This window comes from Pelodiscus sinensis, chromosome 5 (assembly GCF_052426305.1).
Source record: "Pelodiscus sinensis isolate ZL-2025 chromosome 5, ASM5242630v1, whole genome shotgun sequence".
NCBI classification, from domain to species: Eukaryota; Metazoa; Chordata; order Testudines; family Trionychidae; genus Pelodiscus; species Pelodiscus sinensis.
This window is the reverse complement of record NC_143056.1, coordinates 84,320,971-84,338,909: the sequence shown is the minus strand read 5'-3', so window position 1 is coordinate 84,338,909 and position 17,939 is coordinate 84,320,971. Positions and strand designations below refer to the sequence as shown.

General features: G+C 45.9%; 1 protein-coding gene across 28 annotated transcripts in view; it reads right to left on the bottom strand.

The window, feature by feature from the left end:
• MADD (MAP kinase activating death domain) overlaps positions 1-17,939 on the bottom strand; it is a 125,909-nt gene that overhangs the window by 62,635 nt on the left and 45,335 nt on the right. For 6 of the 28 annotated variants that reach the window (XM_075927624.2, XM_075927623.2, XM_075927633.2 and 3 more), the window contains 8 exons: positions 17,040-17,323; positions 14,973-15,112; positions 13,846-13,947; positions 13,024-13,062; positions 11,297-11,356; positions 10,746-10,848; positions 4,305-4,491; positions 3,955-4,105 (listed from right to left, as the gene is read on the bottom strand). In XM_075927624.2, the coding sequence (XP_075783739.1) occupies positions 3,955-4,105; positions 4,305-4,491; positions 10,746-10,848; positions 11,297-11,356; positions 13,024-13,062; positions 13,846-13,947; positions 14,973-15,112; positions 17,040-17,323 (1,066 nt within the window). The remainder of the gene's footprint in view (positions 1-3,954; positions 4,106-4,304; positions 4,492-10,745; positions 10,849-11,296; positions 11,357-13,023; positions 13,063-13,845; positions 13,948-14,972; positions 15,113-17,039; positions 17,324-17,939) is intronic. The other 22 variants (XM_075927627.2, XM_075927636.2, XM_075927639.2 and 19 more) reach the window with 9 other exon arrangements.

The following is a 17,939-nucleotide window of genomic DNA, read 5'->3' as shown; positions in this document are numbered from 1 at the left end:
GCCTGCATAAAACTGGCCATGGGTTTTCACCAAGTGATGCCTGCATCAGCCCAATACATGGTGATTGAATCAGAGCAAACTGGAGAATCTGTGCAGTTTCACTTAAATTAAAATACTACACCGTTCAGTGAATTAAATATTTAAATTAACAATCAGAACAGCAGATTCTGTAGTTTCAGATATTGTATGTAGTTTATTTTATGTTGTCCTCATATTTTCCAATTTCAGTGTGCTTCATATTTTTGTACTGACAACACATAATTACATCATATAAGTTGTCTGGGGCAAAACTGGAGTTTTTGACAATTGCATAAGGGCAAGTCAGAGCTTTTGACACCTAACCAGGCATGCGATATATAGTTAGAAATTATGGACAAATTAGCTGGATGTTTCCGATAACTATTTTACTATTAATTATTTTAACCAAACTCTCATCATTAGATTTCAGCGTTAACATACTGAGATGAACAAGGGCAGTTTTTGCCTCTCAGAGCTTCACACTGTTTGACTTGGGAAGACAACAATGAACTGGTTACCCCTGATCCACATCTTCATGGGTTTTTTTCCACAACCACGAGGGCTAGAAACAATTTTTAAGTGAAAACTTAACTATAGGAGAATAATGTGGCAATGAAGGACAGATGACTATTACAATCATAGAGTACATGAGGGTCTACCTGTGTTTAACATCAGTAAATGTCCATACTAATTTTATTATACCTGTCAGCAACCTGATATCACTGACTATAAAGTGTTGGTTCTAGGGCTGTCAAGTGATTAAAAAACTTAATCGTGATTACTCGCGCGATTAAAGGTATGCACTGCCCCTTTGAAACGCTGCAGCAGCATTTCAAAGGGGCAGCGATGCGGAAGCCCAGGATCAGCTGGAGTCTTCAGCTGACCACAGGCTCAGTGCAGCTGCCCATTTGAAATTCAGCAGCGGTGTTTTAAAGGGGCAGCACTGTGGGAGCCCGGGGTCAGCTGGAGTCCCCAACTAACCCCACGCTCTGGGCAGCACTGCCCCTCTGAAGGGCTGACCCGGCACCTCAAAGGGGCAGTGCATTATGAGCCGGGGATCAGCTGGAGTGCCCAACTGATCCCCAGCTCCTACTGCACTTTGACTTTGAAGCTCTGGACCGGCACTTCAAAGGGGCAGCGCAGCATTAACATCTGCGATTGACGCATTAAAAAATTAACGTGTTAATCCTTCCCTGCATTAATCCCAGGCATTAACACACATCATGACAGCCCTAGGTGGATCACTTGTGCCTTGCTCAGGTGGATGGGGGAAGACCATGTAACGAGTCATCTCAGAGAAGAAAGTATACTTTTTCCTTTCCTCACAGATATACTGTGTAGAATCCTACCCCTAGGTAAAGTCACTAAGGGTATGTCTACACTACCACCCTAGTTCGAACTAGGGTGGTTAATGTAGTCATTCGAAGTTGCAAATGAAGCCCGGGATTTAAATATCCCGGGCTTTATTTGCATCTTGCCAGGCGCCGCCATTTTTAAATCCCCGTTTAGTGAGGACTCCGTGCCCGCGGCTACACGCAGCACGGAGTAGGTAGTTCAAATTCGAACTAGGGTGGTAGTGTAGACATATCCTAAATGTCCCAAGAGGCTGAAATGTTGCAGACCTGTAACATGTTTACAGGTTAAAATGACATAAAATTCTTAAAAGACACTGGATTTCTCTGAACAAAAAGAAATGTGGAATGGGGACATTCAAGGCTACTACTGAGTCTGCAGATTCACTAACCATACTGATATGTTGCTATAATACAAAAGGAAGCATGATTATAAAGGTAGATACTATTGGGCACTGCCTTTCTGGGGAGTTGTGACAAAGTTGAGAATTTTTTGTAATATTTTTATAAGGCTTATGCATGCTTCAGTTTCCTTCTGTACTTTGCATTGCTACCCAGTGGGGGAGGGAGCAAGGCAGGGGGAAAGATGAAGTTTGGTCCCAAGGCAAATTAGGGCCATGTCTACATTACCACTAACATTGATAAAACGTACGCTGCTCAGGAGCATGACAAAAAATGCCCCTGAGCAACATCGTTTCAATGCCATAAGTGGTAGTGTGCACAGTGCTATGTAGATGGAAGAGCTGCTCCCACTGACATAGCTATCACTGCTCAGTGAGGTGGTTTTGTTATGTTGACAGGAGAACTCCGTCCTGTTGGCACAGAGCAGTTGCACAAGTAGTCTCACAATGGCACAGCCAAGCCACAGTAAGCTCACTAATGTAGATGTGGCTCAATCCAGATCAACTGGGATCCAAAGGGACAATGTTATCTCAAATAACACATAAATCAACAGCGGGAAACTGAGGGATTGTGAACTCAGCAGGGCCTTGCCTGGAGAACAAAGGATAGGATCATGGTAACACCTGACTTTTGATGATGCTAGTAGTTCTACTGAGATTTAGAAAGGAAGTCAAAGAGTGACAGAGCCTGATAATGGGGTTTATTCCAGTTTGGCTGGTGAAGTGTGGCTCAACCAGAATGTACTGTGCTTTAACCTTTATTGCTCTATGCCAGTTTCCCCAAATGGTGTTCCACAGAACCCCAGGGTTCTGCAAAGTGAAACTTCGTTATATTTTATGTGTATTTAATCCTTTAATTCTCTGTTAGTGATGGCATCAACAATGAAATCAAGTCCCCAGAAAAAAATCCACATTTCTGTTAATAATTTTGTGGTTAAAAAAAAATAAGAAGAGAATAATTTAAAACACAACATAAAAAAACCTCCTATTAGGTCTCAGACACAGGATGTCAAATGTGAGTTTATTCCTCCTCAATTTCAATTTTTTCAGCAATGCCACCAACACACAGAGCAACTTTAAGAACTGTCAACTTTTCATTAAAGAAATTCCTTCTGTGCTTTCTCATGTCTTAACTGAAGCTTAAACATGGATGGAAGCAAATGGCTAAGTTTGAATTTGGATTAGATCAAAACAATGGTAGTGAGATGAGAGAGAAAGGCTCATCTAGAAGAATGGAAGTGGGATGTGCCTGCCCTTTCAAATGGCATTAAGTGCTTCCCCTGCCCGGCCCCAAATGGTGCACAGCCTCAGGGAACTGAAGGATTGCTCATTGCTCTTTCGTCTACAGAAGCTTCAGGGGGTAGCCGAGTTGTTTTTTCAGTTTACCTGTACAGACTAACAAATAGTCTGGTAGAACTTTATAGACTAACAAAACATGTAGATGGTATCATGAGCTTTCATGGGCACAGCCCACTTCTTCAGATGAAGAAGTCACACTCCAGTCATCTGAAGAAGTGGGCTATGCCCACGAAAGCTCATGATACCATCTACATGTTTTGTTAGTCTATAAAGTTCTACCAGACTATTTGTTGTTCTTTCATCTACAGAGAGTGCTGGTTTGTAGTGATTTTTCCCTATCTAGCTGGACATTTGTCACAGTTAGACTTTGCCACAACTATGCAGATCCCCTCTCCTTAAGGCTAGATTAATAAACTCTATTTGGATCAGTTTCTCAAAGTTTCCACTGACACAGAACACAACTGCCTATCTTGTGAGTAGGCTGAGTCCATGTAATCCCACATCTGTTGTGCTCTACACAAGGTACTGGCTACTTACTCAATTCAAGATGTAAATCAAGGTATTCATTACAATCTCTAAAGCCTTATATGATCTGAAACCTAGTTTAAGACTCTCTCTGATATTCAGGCATTCCAGCTGTGGTCCAACATGGGGAGTCTGCCTGGAACTCAACTTTCCGAAGTTGTCAGTGGGGCATTCTTACATGAAGGCTCGCACTTTTGGAACTTACACTTCATGGACGTATTAGGCAAGAGTATTGTTTCAAGTGCAGTATGTTTTTAGAAATCATGAACCTTAAGGACGGTATAAAAATACATTAACTATACATAGAAGCAGACTGCATCTATCTCCAGAATAGTGACCCTGCACACTCCTGATGTTACCTTTGTTATAATAGTGAGTGTACGCTATCTCCAGCAGGCCAAAGACACTGGCCATGCCTCCAAGGCCCGCATTTGCATAGGACTGCTCCAGGCTTGACACAGTACATTTCAGCAAGTCCAGCATCCCTTTGTAAACCTTGCGGCTGATCTCCTGCAATGAGAACACCAGCAGTGAGAATGCTTCACATGAGAAATCCGTCCCAGTACACACATTCCAGCAGAGGTTTGCAAACCAATAACCAGTTGCTCAGCAGGGTTTAGGAGAATTCTAAAATATTGTTTCAGAGCACCCTTTACTAACCAAAATAGCATGAACTAGCTTGAGTAACATGAGGAAATGGAGAACTGACCACATCCTGGATGACATCCTGCCGTGCATCCTCCTCTGACTGGATGGTGCGATTCAGTTTGCTTATTACAAAGACACGGAGCTGTTCACTTTCCAATAGACGCCGGACTCTTTTCATGTTTAGCCAGCCAACACCCTGCCCATCAAGAACGTTGTGCACAACCTCCTTCAGGAATTGTTGGTTCTCACTACAGAAGGGAGACATAAGGGAGTAACAGGCCGACAGCACCAGATGTAGGTACATACGATCTGTAGGCATAAGGGATGACCTAGCCTGAACTACCACATAAATTTGTTCCATAAAACAACTAAGTTTACAAGTTGGTGAATCTACGCCTGGCTCAACAAGTTGCTAATGTCACTACAGTCACCCCAATCCATGTACTATACTAACTGACCTCACTGAATTGCTCAAAGCTACCTATTGTGACACACAATCTAACATATACCCCTAATGCAGTCTGACTACACAACTGTAGTATCTAACCTAACCCAACTGCATTTAAGCAGGCGCAACAAAGGGAACAAGAGGAGGACAGTCGATCTATCAAGGCTTTTCATCACTCGAGACAGAAACAAATGGTCTCCTACAAAATGACTCATTCCTTAATTTAGCACTTAATTCCAGAAACCTCTAGGATACTATTAAGAAAGCACTCAGAAATATACAGATTTGAGCACAGACTGTAAGGCCATCACTATCTTCAGACTTCCTATGTAAAAGCATCTTCTAAAAGTCTCAGACTTCAAGGTTTGTACTCTTCCCAAAGGCAAACAGAGAAACTGATTTGTATTCAATAGCTAATCTGAATAGACTTTTCCACAGGGAATCTGGAACTGTCCTCCATTCATATGTATGCAGAGAAGTTAGGACAAAAATCAGTTACATACCTTTTGTTACCGATGTTCTTCAGAATGTGTTGTTCATGTGCATTCCAAAGTAGGTGTCTGTGCATGCACGTTAGCCAGATTTTCCCCTTAGCAGCACCAAAATGGTGCCCAATATAGAACACTGCTGACTCCTCCCTTAAGTTCCTTCTTGCCAGCTTCTCCGACCGTGGGGAAAGAGGGTGGGTATTGGAATAGACATGAACACCACATCTCAAAGAACAACAGTTACGAAAGGTATGCAACTATTTTTTCTTCTTCAAGTATTTGCTTATGCGCATTCCAAAACAAGTGAATCACAAACTTTAACTCAGGAAGTAGGAGCCCGGCACTGACTAGAGCACCCTCTGCCAAATGCTGCATCCTCCCTAGATTGATGTATGAGAGCACAGTGGGCCATAAATGTGTGAACAGATGACCATGTTGCGGCTCTGCAAATTTCCTATGTGGGAATCTGGGCCAGAAAGGCTGCTAATTAAAACTGTGCTCTGGTAGAGTCTGCAGAGCGCGGCAGGGTGGCTCTCTCTGCCAAGCTATAGTATTCTCTGATGCAGGAAACTATTCTAGCAGAAATACACTGGGCCGAGACAGGGTGACCCTTCATTCTGTCTGTTATTGCTACAAATAATTGAATTGACTTCCTGAAAGATTTAGTTCTTTCAATGTAAAAGGCTAAAGCCCATCTTACAGCCAATGAATGAAGTTTCTGCTCTTGTGAGGAGGCACGTGGTTTGGGATAAAAAAACCAAAAGAAAAGTGTCTTGGTTCTTATGGAATGTGGACACCACTTTGGGAAGGAAAGCAGGGTGCAGCCAGAGTTGCACCTCATCCTTAAAGAGCATAAGGTGATTCTGATATAAGGGCTTTTTGCTCAGAGATGCTCCTAGCGGAGGTTATCACCAGTAAAAACGCTACCTTGAAGGAAAGATAGAGCAAGGAGAATTCAGCTAATGGCTCAAACATTACCCATAAGTCTGGAGAGGATTAGATTTAGATCCAGGGAGGAACAGGTGCCCTGACATGTGGATAAATCCTATCAAAGCCCTTGAGAAAATGGGTGACCACTGGGTCAGTATACACAGAGGAACTGTGTATCCTCAAATGGAAAGCTGAGATGGCGGCCAAGTGTACTCTGATAGAGGAACTACACAGGCCATGTTGTTTAAGATTTAGAAGATAATCCACAATCAAAGGACTAGAAGCCTGCATGTGGGATGAGCCATGCTGAGCAGAGCAAATGGGGAATCTCTTCCATGTTGCAACATAGGTAGCTCTTGTGAAGGGCTTTCTGTTACCCAGAAGGACCTGTCTAACTTGCTCTGAGCAGCAGAGCTTTGGAGGGTTTTGCCACAGAGCTTCCAACCTGTGAAGTGGAGAGAATCTAGGTTGGGGTTCAGGAGAATCTAGGTTGGGGTTCAGGAGATGGGAGAGCAGGTCTGGGATCATGACAAGCCTGATCAAAGGTTCCACTGACATGTCTATCAGTGTTGTGTACCAGTGTAGATGATCCCAGACTGGGACTATGAGAATGATCTCGGCTCAGTCCTGTCTGATTTTCAAAAGCACCCTGAGAATTAGGGAGATGTGGGGGAAAACATACATGAGTTGATCGCCCCAGTCAAGGAGGGATACATCTCCATAAGAACTCAGGCTGAAATTCTGGAATGAGCAGAAAAGCTGACACTTGCAATTTGGCTGAGTCAGAAAAAGGTCTATCTGGGGAAAGCCCAACTTCTGGAAGATTGAGTGTGCAACTCCTGGATGGAGGGATCACTCATGAGAGTGAAAAGAGTGGCTGAGTGAGTCTGCTAAGCTCACCTGTGTCCCTGGGAAGTACACTGCTTGAAGGAGTATTGACTAGTCTACACAAAAGTTCCATAACTGGAGGACTTCTAGACAAAGGGCAGAGAAGCGTGCACCCTCCTCCCCCATTTGCACTCCCCCATTATACTACATTGCTGTTGCATTGTCTGTTAACACCATGACACAATGGCCCAACTGGTGTGATCTGAAAGTTTGGCACACCAAGCGGACCCCTGTGAATGCTCTGACATTTATGTGCAAAGCGCAGTCCTCCATACTCCATAAGCCTTGAGTCCTGAGGTCCCCTAGATGAGCGCCCCACCCTAAGTTGGAGGCATCTTTGATCAAAATCAGTGAGGGGTGCAGGATTGTTAATGGTACCCCCAAGCATACTAGCCCTGGTCGATCCCCCACAGGAGTGACTAACACAGGGCTACTCAACTTTAGAAACCCTGGGGCCTATAATGGAACTCATAGCACATGCCAAGGGCTGCAATTTAAGTCTGGCTGTATATACAGTGGAGTCCAGATTAACCAACACCCGGTAATCCAACACTCTGCTTTATCTGACCCTGCAGCTCCGGGGGACTTTGTCCCCGGGAGCTGCAGGGTCGGATACAGCATGGGCCGGGAGCACGGCCCTGCTTGCTGCCCTGTCACCCTCTAGGAACAGCTGCTGCTGCTCCTGCTGGGGACGAAGTGGCCCCGGCAGGAGTTGCAGCAGTTGCTCCTAGAGAGCAACAGATCAGCTGAGGCCGCTCTGCCGGGGACACTTCTTCCACAGCAGGAGCGGCATTAGCTGTTTCGTTGCTCTCTACAGTAGAGTCCGTATCATCCAACATATTCGGTAATCCGACCCCCTGTCGGTTCCATTTAGGTCGGATGATAGGGTATGTCTACACTACAGCACTAATTCGAACTAACTTAATTCGAATTAGTTAATTTGAACGAAGCTAATTCGAACTAGTGCATCTAGACCTAAAAACTAGTTCGAATTAGAGTTTTGCTAATTCGAACTAGCATGTCCACATCGAGTGGACCCTGAACCGAAGTTAAGGCTGGCCGGAACCAGTGCCAGCATGGCATCAGGTTAGGACTTAGAGCGTGGAGCTGCTGTCTCAGGCTAGCCGAGGGCTGTGCTTAACGGGACCCGACCCCCGCCCCGGACAGACAGTTCTCAGGGTTCCCCGCTTGCTTGTCTACCTCGATGAGGGACAGCAAAGCAGTCCTGGCTTGGAGTGCCCTGAGTGCCCACACTCGGCACATCACAGCACTCAGCCATCAGCCCGGCTGCACTTGCCGCAGGCTGCCATCCGGCGGGGTCAATCGGGGGAGCTGCAGGAGAGCTTCCACCCCGAGGAGCCCACAGAGCCACCCCAGTCCTCCCCATCGGGGGCTCAAACCCCATTCCTCCCTCACTTCCTTCCACTTACCCCTCCCTAGCTCCCCTTCCTGATGTAAAAAATAAAGGATACGTGTGTTCAAAAATAGAAACTCTCTTTATTTAACAAAACTGGGGGGAGCGGGGGATTAACCTCTGGGGATACTGGGAAAAGGAGGTGGGAGAGGGGAAACCTGGAAGGAGGGAGCTGGAAGGGGGAAACCTGGGAGGAGGGAGCTGGAAGGGGGAAGCCAGGGGAAGAAGGAGGAGGGGTAGTATCAAACTATGGTACACCATATCTTCAGTACTGTGTACAGATGTGATCTCCTCACCCCAGAAAAGATGTTTTGGCCTTGGAAAGGGTTCCGAAAAGGGCAACTACAATGATCAGGGGTTTGGAACAGGTCCCATATGAAGAGAGGCTAAAGAGACTGGAACTTTTCAGCTTAGAAAAGAGGAGACTGAGGGGGGATATGATAGAAGTCTATAAAATCATGAGTGGTGTGGAGAGTTCTTCATTAGTTCCCATAATAGAAGGACTAGAGGACACCAAATGAAATGAATGGGTAGCAGGCTTCAAACTAATAAAAGAAAGTTCTTCTTCACAAAGCAAATAGTCAACCTGTGGTACTCCTTGCCACAGGAGGCTGTGAAGGCTAGAACTAGAACAGAGCGTAAAGAGAAGTTAGATAAAGTCATGGAGGTTGGGTCCATGGAGTGCTATTAGCCAGGGGGTAGGAATGGTGTCCCTGGCCTCTGTTTGTGGAAGGCTGGAGATGGATGACACAAGACAAATGGCTTGGTCATTGTCTTCGGTCCATCCCCTCCAAGGTACCTAGTGTTGGCCGCTGTCGGCAGACAGGCTACTGGGCTAGATGGACCTTTGGTCTGACCCAGTACAGCCATTCTTATGTTGTTATGTTCTACGCTCAGGGTGGCAGTAGACGGCCACTTTCCTGTGCCTAGTGCGGAGGTCATGAACGTTGGAGGCCTCCCCCCAAACCTGGATGAGGTCCACGATCTCCGCACTAGACCAGGCGGGCGCCCACCTCTTGCGGCCCCGGGCAGGCTCCTGGGAGCTGCCAGCCTGGTCCCGGGAAGAGGCGGAGGACTGGGTGGCAGCCTCGTGCCGTGACAGGTGCAGGGTCTGCTGGCTGGGTGCTGGCAGGCTTGCACCTGGCACGGGCACCGTAGCCAGACCGTACCCCTTTAAGAGCTCCGGGGCCAGGAGGGGGGCAGAAGAATTTCCCTGGTTGTGCCCAGAGTGGCCACCAGGGCAAGCTGGGAAGGGCTAGCCTCCCACTAGTTCGAATTAAGTGGCTACACAGCCCTTAATTTGAACTACTTAATTCGAACTAGGCGCTAGTCCTCGTAGAATGAGGTTTACCTAGTTCGAATTAAGCGCTCCGCTAGTTCACAATTAAGTTCGAACTAGCGGTTTGTATGTGTAGCGCCTATTAAAGTTAATTCAAACTAACGGCTGTTGGTTCGAATTAATTTTGTTGTGTAGATATACCTATAGGGACTCTACTGTACATGCAAATAGCTTCTTTCACACTGATGGGCATAAATACAAAGATTAAGGCAAGATTACACAACACACAGACCCCATTTAAGTCAGTTCTGCTGATATTCATAAAATGCAATATTTATCCGATTTTTACACATATGACAGCACTTTTCATGAGCAATGACAGTCCAGGAATGTAACTACTAAAAAGCATATCAACAGAAGACCATTACATGGACTACTTCTTTGTTTTGGCTTCACAACAGTTCAGGAATTTAACTACTAAAACACATATCAATCCAAACCAGACTGTAAACCCAAACTGCACCAAGGGCCGCAAACAAATGAGTCACGTGCCACATGCAGGCCGCGTATTGAGTAGCCCTGCTCTAACACCTTCCATAGCATGGTTACTAGTCTGACTAGTCTGTCCCTTGATGGTATGTGGAAGCTAACCATAGCTGAAGAGGTCTGAGCCTGAGGCATGCAAAATGTACTACGTATGTGTTTGAGGATATGTGACTGAGAAGCCAGAGACAATTTCTGGCCATGGTCGTAGGTAACGGAGGTTCAAATAGTATCCAAGATGGAACCAATGAGCTTTGCGCTTGCTAACAGAAGCAATGTGTAGTCCAGCTAACTGACACTGGCGAAGGGAAGGGAAGGAGGGTCAGCAGGACTCTATATTGGGCATCATTTCAGTGCCACTCCAAGGGACTCCAAGACCAAAACTATGGCTGTTAGTGGAAAAAATCTTTCAGCTGACAGACATGTGTGCACAGACACCTTCTTTGGAACGCACATGAAAAAACATCTGGGGAGAAAGAAAAATACGTTTTCCAGGTAAGAAGTATTTTTACCTGGAATTGCTGGCTCGCCCCTGAGGTGATGGAGATTCCCTCTTCACTGTTGGGCTGTGCTTGATAACTGAAGACTTCTGATCCACCAGAGCCCTTCTGTTCCCTGTATGAGAGAGAGACAGGATGAAAGAACACTCATCAACAAGGCAATCCATGCTCGTGGTAGCAAGAGACATTAAAATCAACTAACACTCCTTTTAAATTGCAGATAATAGACTTCAGACAAATTAGAAACTTGAAAAAACAGCATATACCATAGTCTTGCATCACACATCGGCAAAAAACAGTAATGGGATCAATGCAGAGAGAGAAAAGATGGCAATGGGAGCAGAAGATGAATGGATGAAGAAGCGTGGCTGCTCTGCATGCAGTTCCACCACAAGAACCATCTTCAGATTAGACACAGTATGTGTAAAAGCTCAATGTATTAAGAGGTGACTAGTATAGCTCATGTGATACTGGTTACCCAGTTAGAAAGTTAGCCCAAAAGCAGGCACAGAGGATGCTGGGAGTTGTTACATCATGCACCGCTCATGCTGTAAGGAACCCACCTTCATTGTTTACAGGGCCAGCTTCAGTAATAATCTCCATTATAGTATTTAACCCAAATACTGGGACACAAAATACACAATTAGTAGTGTACTACAAAATCTCCACCCCTCCAATCAAAAGTCTAAGTTAGTAACCAGCTTCCTCCCAACTCTCAAAACCTCAGTGACACTGCAGTAAAGAAGGGTTCTAGAATCCTGAAAGGGAACATGGGACTAGTCAAAATTATCAAAAAGACTGGCCAAAGTTCAGGGGCAATGTACTGCACCTTCCATTTCAATGACACTATCAAATCCATCTGCCAAATTGAGAAAGTGAAGAGATGTGCATGAAACAAAAACTAAAGAAAGGGGTGGAAAGAGCTCATGGAGCAGCAATGAAATGGACATTACAGAGGAACAATCTCAGCATCAGCTTCCCTTAGGGTATGTCTACACTACCACCCTAGTTCGAACTCTGGTGGTTAATGTAGTCATTCGAAGTTGCAAATGAAGCCCGGGATTTAAATATCCCGGGCTTCATTTGCAGCTTGCCGGGCGCTGCCATTTTTAAATCCCCGGTAGTTCGGACTCCGTGCCTGCAGCTACACGCGGCACGGAATAGGAAGTTCGAATTAGGCTTTCTAATTCGAACTACCGTTACACAAGGAGTAACGGTAGTTCAAATTAGAAAGCCTAATTCGAACTACCTACTCCGTGCCGCGTGTAGCCGCGGGCACGGAGTCCGAACTACCGGGGATTTAAAAATGGCGGCGCCCGGCAAGATGCAAATGAAGCCCGGGATATTTAAATCCCGGGCTTCATTTGCAACTTCGAATGACTGCATTAACCACCCTAGTTCGAACTAGGGTGGTGGTGTAGACATACCCTTAGAGTTATAAGCGTACACTCAGGAAGTGAGAGAATTATTCAGCAATTTAAAACAAGACAAAAAAAATCACTTAAAATAATCACATGCAACAAAGGAAACTTCACCCAAGCCAGCATTCACACACACATGCAAACATCTATATGTGGGTCAACAAAATGAACTAGAGAAAGCCCTTTCTTAGCTTCCAACATTCACACCACCATCATGTCGGGCACATCTATATGGCCCCCCAACAGTAAGTCTCCCAACCCAGATTAACAGACTTGATTAGACAGACTCACACTAGCACTCCAAAAATAGCGATGTAGCTTCACATTTTGCTTCACATTTGCTGCTCAGGCCGAAGCTTGAGTGCTAAAGGCCTAGGCATGGGAGCAGGCTTCAGAGCTTGAGCCCAGCCTGAACAGCAACTCCAAAGTGTTGTCTACACAGCTGTTTTGAGAAGCTTTCAACCTGTGCTGGGAGGATTGCTGCTGTAGGATGTGCAGAAATACCCCTTGGGTAAGAGATGGAAACAAATTGCAGGAGATGAAAGGCAAAGTATGAACACAGAATGGTGAATCCCATCATTGTTTTCTTCCAATGTGTGGAAATAAAGAACAAGTTTAACTAAGACAACATTCTTGTACACTATCCACCCCAGCTATGCTTCCTTCCCTTCATAATTCAATGTGGGAATACAGCCAGAAAGTAACTGTGCTAAGTCTTCACTAACATTTTCATCAGACCAGCTCTACCCTTCCTTTTACACCCAGTGCAGGATTGCTCAATTCACAAACAAAGCTGAAAGTTAAACAGAACACCCAACTTTTGGCCTTTGTTACTACAAGGTCAAAGGTCAGCAAAATGTCATACCAACCTTCATTCATATCCCTTCCCACTTCCAGATTAAAGTAATCTTTACCGATGAAAATGATGAGGAGAAAAATGAATAAAATCAACAAATTAAAACAAAATAATAAATTCTAATTAAATATAAGTACTTAAAAAGCAAATAAATCCTTTGCCTAGCTCAGCAACTGAAAGGTTTCAATGCAAAAACAATGAGAAGCCCAGCTCCCCATCTGTTATCAATAACCCAACCTCCGTGGTTAACCATGCCAAGGCAATTCCCTAGTGTAATAATTTCTCCATTCTATATTATCTTTAGGCACTGCAAGATAGAAGTAAGTACTCTGCAAACAGCTATATCCATATCGTCATTCCTGAACGAGAGCTACTGGCCTATATTTTGCCTCTTTGTGGGATTTTTTTTTAAGCTGAAAGCTAAAAAAAACCACTTTGCAAACATTATTTAAGCCCCACAATCTCCATGGAAGTAGGTGAGCATTATCTCCATTTTACAAATGAAGACATTTGAATAGCAGTGACATGACTTGCCCAAATCTATACAGCAAATCAGTGAAAGAAGAAGTGTAGATTCCAGCAGTCCTAGTTTCCAGGGTCCCCTACTCTAATCATTAAAGTACGTTAACATAGGACAGGCAAGGAAACCTTGCCTTCCCACAAAACACCTTAAGTGATGGCAAGAAAAATCAAACTACCCAGGATGAACACTGATACAGCTCTCTAGAATGCCTTACTCCCCCAAAATGCTGTTTTGAGGATGAATCCCTGAACTGCTTACAGCCAGGGGCATTGTAAAGGCAAGAAACAGCAGGCAAGAAGAGGAAGTGGTTACCTTTCAGGCTGGGGAAGGGTGTGTTCTTATCTCTTCCAACTTTAGTTGGTAAGGCTAAGTTGGACAAACTGAAACTTGTGCTGTGGTTCCTGTATAGGCTGCCTACAACAGAAGGAGAAACAATCCAATGTCTCTAGTAGTGAACATACACTCTCTCCTCATTCTTCCACCAGTTCATGCTTTTATTCAGATGTCGGCAGCTCTAATTCCCCACTACTGGATGAACCCTCTCTATTCCCTTGTGTCCCAAAAACCAAGCATGCCCCTCATTTACAGTTTAACCCTTCCTGCTAAAAGCTAGGAAAATTATAAGAGTGGCTAGTAGTGCTGGGCCTTGCCATCTTGCCTGCCACCAGACCAGGTAAGTAGCCCTCCTTCCCCCAAACCCTTCCCTTCCCTTCCCTCCCCCTCCCCCAGCCCTTGGACAAAATGCTGGGGGAAGGTCCCTGCCAGCAGGGGAGGATCTTGGGAGAGAGAGAAGGCCACTGCCAGCTGGGGGGGCTCAGAGGGGACAGAAGGCCTTGCGGGTTGGAACTTTTGTCCTATAGCCCTCCTTAGCCTCCAGCTCTTGCTCTCTCTCCCCACATCCCCAGCCCGCTGCCCTGAGCCCCTCCTTAACAACCCCCATTCTGACTCATGATTCTGCCCTCAGATTCATGTGCTGCTCCCCACCACATCCTAAAGACCATGCCCTGACTCCTGCAACCCCCACCACCACAACCAGCCACCTGCCCTGAAAGACCAGGGCAATGCTGGGTAAGTCTTCTAGTAAAGTGATATATAAAAAGGGATAAGCATTGAGGTGGCAAAATCTGCAGATGATACACAACTACTCAAAACAGTTTAGTCCAAAACAGACTGAGAAGAGCTACAAAGGGATCTTACAAAACTGGGTGACTGGACAACAATGGCAGATAAAATTCAATATTGATAAATGAAAAGCAATGCACTTTGGAAAACATAATCCCAGCTACACACATAAAATGATGGCAGAGCTGGTGAGAGTGACAGTTAAACAGCATCTTGGGGAAGTTTCAAATTGTTCTCTCTCCTCCTCACTTCCATTCCCTACATAAGCAATAACGCATAATCATTAAAACCAGTTAAGAAGAGGCAACAGTACATACTAGCAAAGGACATAAGGCCCCCAAAACCTTCACTGCTGTTGTTGGAAATGGTGGAATTTGGGGAGCTGCCCCGTGAGTCAGACTCCGCATCAGAGTCATTGGCCAGCTTTAAACTGCTAGGACGTAGTAACTTCTGAGACCTGGGGGGGGGAAAAAAAGACAGTTCAGCTATTACTCAAACCCCTGTACAGACTCCAGCTGTCACTAAATTCAACAGCAGAGATCTCCCACACTCATACAAGCTACTGGAACCCATTCCACAGCATTATCGTCAAACTAGGGTTAAATGGAGTGAACAGGAGGGACAAGTATATCACTACGTTAATGGTTCTATTACCTGTCATTAGGGCACATCTTAATGACTCTGTACAAGGACCCTGAGCATTTTTTGTTTCTTTTTAAAAAATAAGGTCACCCATCACTATGGCATCTGTATGCAATGCCTCTTGATTTGCTGAGACAAGAATGTACATCCCAGACCCTGTGGAGACTTCCAGATTCCTGCAGCCACCGGCTGAAGGATGACATTCTAGAATATTTTCTGTGAGGGGATATGATTGAGCTCTATAAAATCATGACTGGAATAGGGAAAGAAAATAAGGAAATGGTGTTTACTCCTCATAACACAAGAACTAGGGGTCACCAAATGAAATATAATAAGTAGCAGGTTTAAAACAAACAAAATTAAGTATTTCTTCACAGAATGCAGTCAACCTGTGGAACTCCTTGCCAAAAGACGTTATAAAGGCCAAGACTATAGAAGCATTCAAAAGAACTAGATAAATTTATGGGGGATAGGCCCATCAATGTCTATTAGCCAGGACAGGCAGGGATGGCACCCCAGCCGCTATTTTGTCAAGCTCAGAATGGGAAACAGGGGGTGGATCTGATCATTTCCTCTGGAGCTCCTGGCAATGGCCACGGTTAAAAGACAAGATACCAAACTAGCAGATGGACCTTTGGTCTAACCCTGAATGGCTGCTCTTATATTTCAGGAAAACGTCAATAATTCTGCCAGCCTCACAAATTTACAAAAGCCTGTACTCAGCCAGGAGGAACTGCATTTGCTCAGTACCAGCTAGAGGAAACTATTAGGACATATCTAGGACATGGGGGATATCCTGAGAAAAAGCATGCTAAGCACCAAAGTACTGGAACTAACAAATGTAAACCTCACAACCATTTCACTGAGGGGCAAATAATGGGGGAGTGTGACTGGGCTAGGACGGACATCCCGGTTGTCTTCTCCCCAGCCCAGCGGACTGTCCCGAACGTCCCACCACCTCACCCATAGTTTTGTTCTTCACCGGCTTCCCGAGCCAGGCTGTCTATATTCTTCATGGCACAATGCCCTCGCTCAGAACAGACAGGGGGGTCTGAAAAAGGGGTGGGGGGCTTTGTTGCTTCTCTTCCCCAGTCACGGGGTACTCGCTCCTCGGGGGCGAGAGGGGGGGCCCGGGCCTGCCCTCACTCACGGACCCCAGCCCAGAGCCCCAAGGACGCAGACCTTCTGGGGTCCAGTCCGGTCGACGGGGGCATCCCACCGAAACTCGTCAGCCCACGAACCTAGCACAGTCCTGCCCTGGGCTACTTCCTCTCTCTCTCTCCCCCAGTGGTTCTGCCGTCCCTGCAAGGGGTCTACCTGGCCTCAAGCGGCCCAGCTGCTTGACTTCCCTATTGAGGCTCGGGCCCCTGTTGCCTCACGGGGGACCCGCAGGGGATACGTCCGCCCCCCACCCCTACGTGTGCACTAGGTTTGGATCCCCATTGCTTCACAGGGGTCGCGATAACCGGCGCCTGCTTCCCCCTTCCCGGCGTGGAGTGGCGTTTAAATCCACCGCCGTTTCCGGCGCCAAACAGGACGCTGCTCTGATGTCACAGGGGTGGCTCCGCCCACCCCGTAGCATCTGGGCTGCGTCTTGGTCGCTGCACCTGGAGCCGCCAGGTGCTCAGCGGCCTGAGAACACCTGGCACAATGCCAGTGCCCAGCCTCTCGCGCCCCGAACAAGGCGCTTACGGCGTGGGCTACAGTGCAGGGCTGTGGCGCCCCGTCACAGGGAGCCTCACCGATTCCCAGTCAGATTCTGATTGAATCTTGGGGTGTAGCTCTCCTCCTGTTCCTCATCCTCTTCCTCAGTAGGAAACCCATACTGTGGTTCAAAGTATGGATTATCATACTCTCGTTTCTTCACCATTCCCTCTGCGGTACTTATGCTGCCAGCTGGGCTTTCAACCTCACGACGTTCCAGATTCATCTTAGGGAAGTTTGGTTGCAGTGGCAAGGATGGAAGGTGATTTGAAAACCCAGCAATCATCTTCTCCTCCATCTCCGCTGAATCTGCTGACTCCTGCTGACCAACCAAGTCATCTGGTTATCATTGCACATTCCCAGTGAACATCCCATTCCTACCAACTCCTTTAACCTGGGCTTTAAGATCTACAGTTAATTGCCTTTCTGGGTCTTTGTTCTGCTACCCAACAAATCTTATCATTAAGTATTCCCTTCATTTGAGCCTAGCTGCTCTGCATCCCACTGTGGCATAGTAACAGGGACAACTTCCTTCTCATTTTCTCCACTCCTCTAGCTCTTTTTTAATCACAATATAGAAAAGCAGCTCCCTCCTCAATCTTTCCCAGGATTTTGTCATCATTAAGTTTTCTCTCAATGGGGCCCAGAGATGTACCTGCTATCCCGGGGTGGCTGCTCCAGGTCTACAAAAAGCAACAAAGTTATCTCTTTAGTTTTATATTCTATTTTCCCAAAGAGCCAACTGATTATTAAAGTTTCCTATCACCCCTTGTTGCTTGACTCTATTTTTCAGGGATGCTTCCAGTTTGCGTCCATGCTCTCCTTCCTATCTCTGAGCCTGTAGCCTTCACCATTTCAACATCTCCTGCTCACAGCGAAGCCTGTTTCTTTTCTGTGCGTTTACCACTTTTTCCACTCAATGTTCTCCACAAATCTAA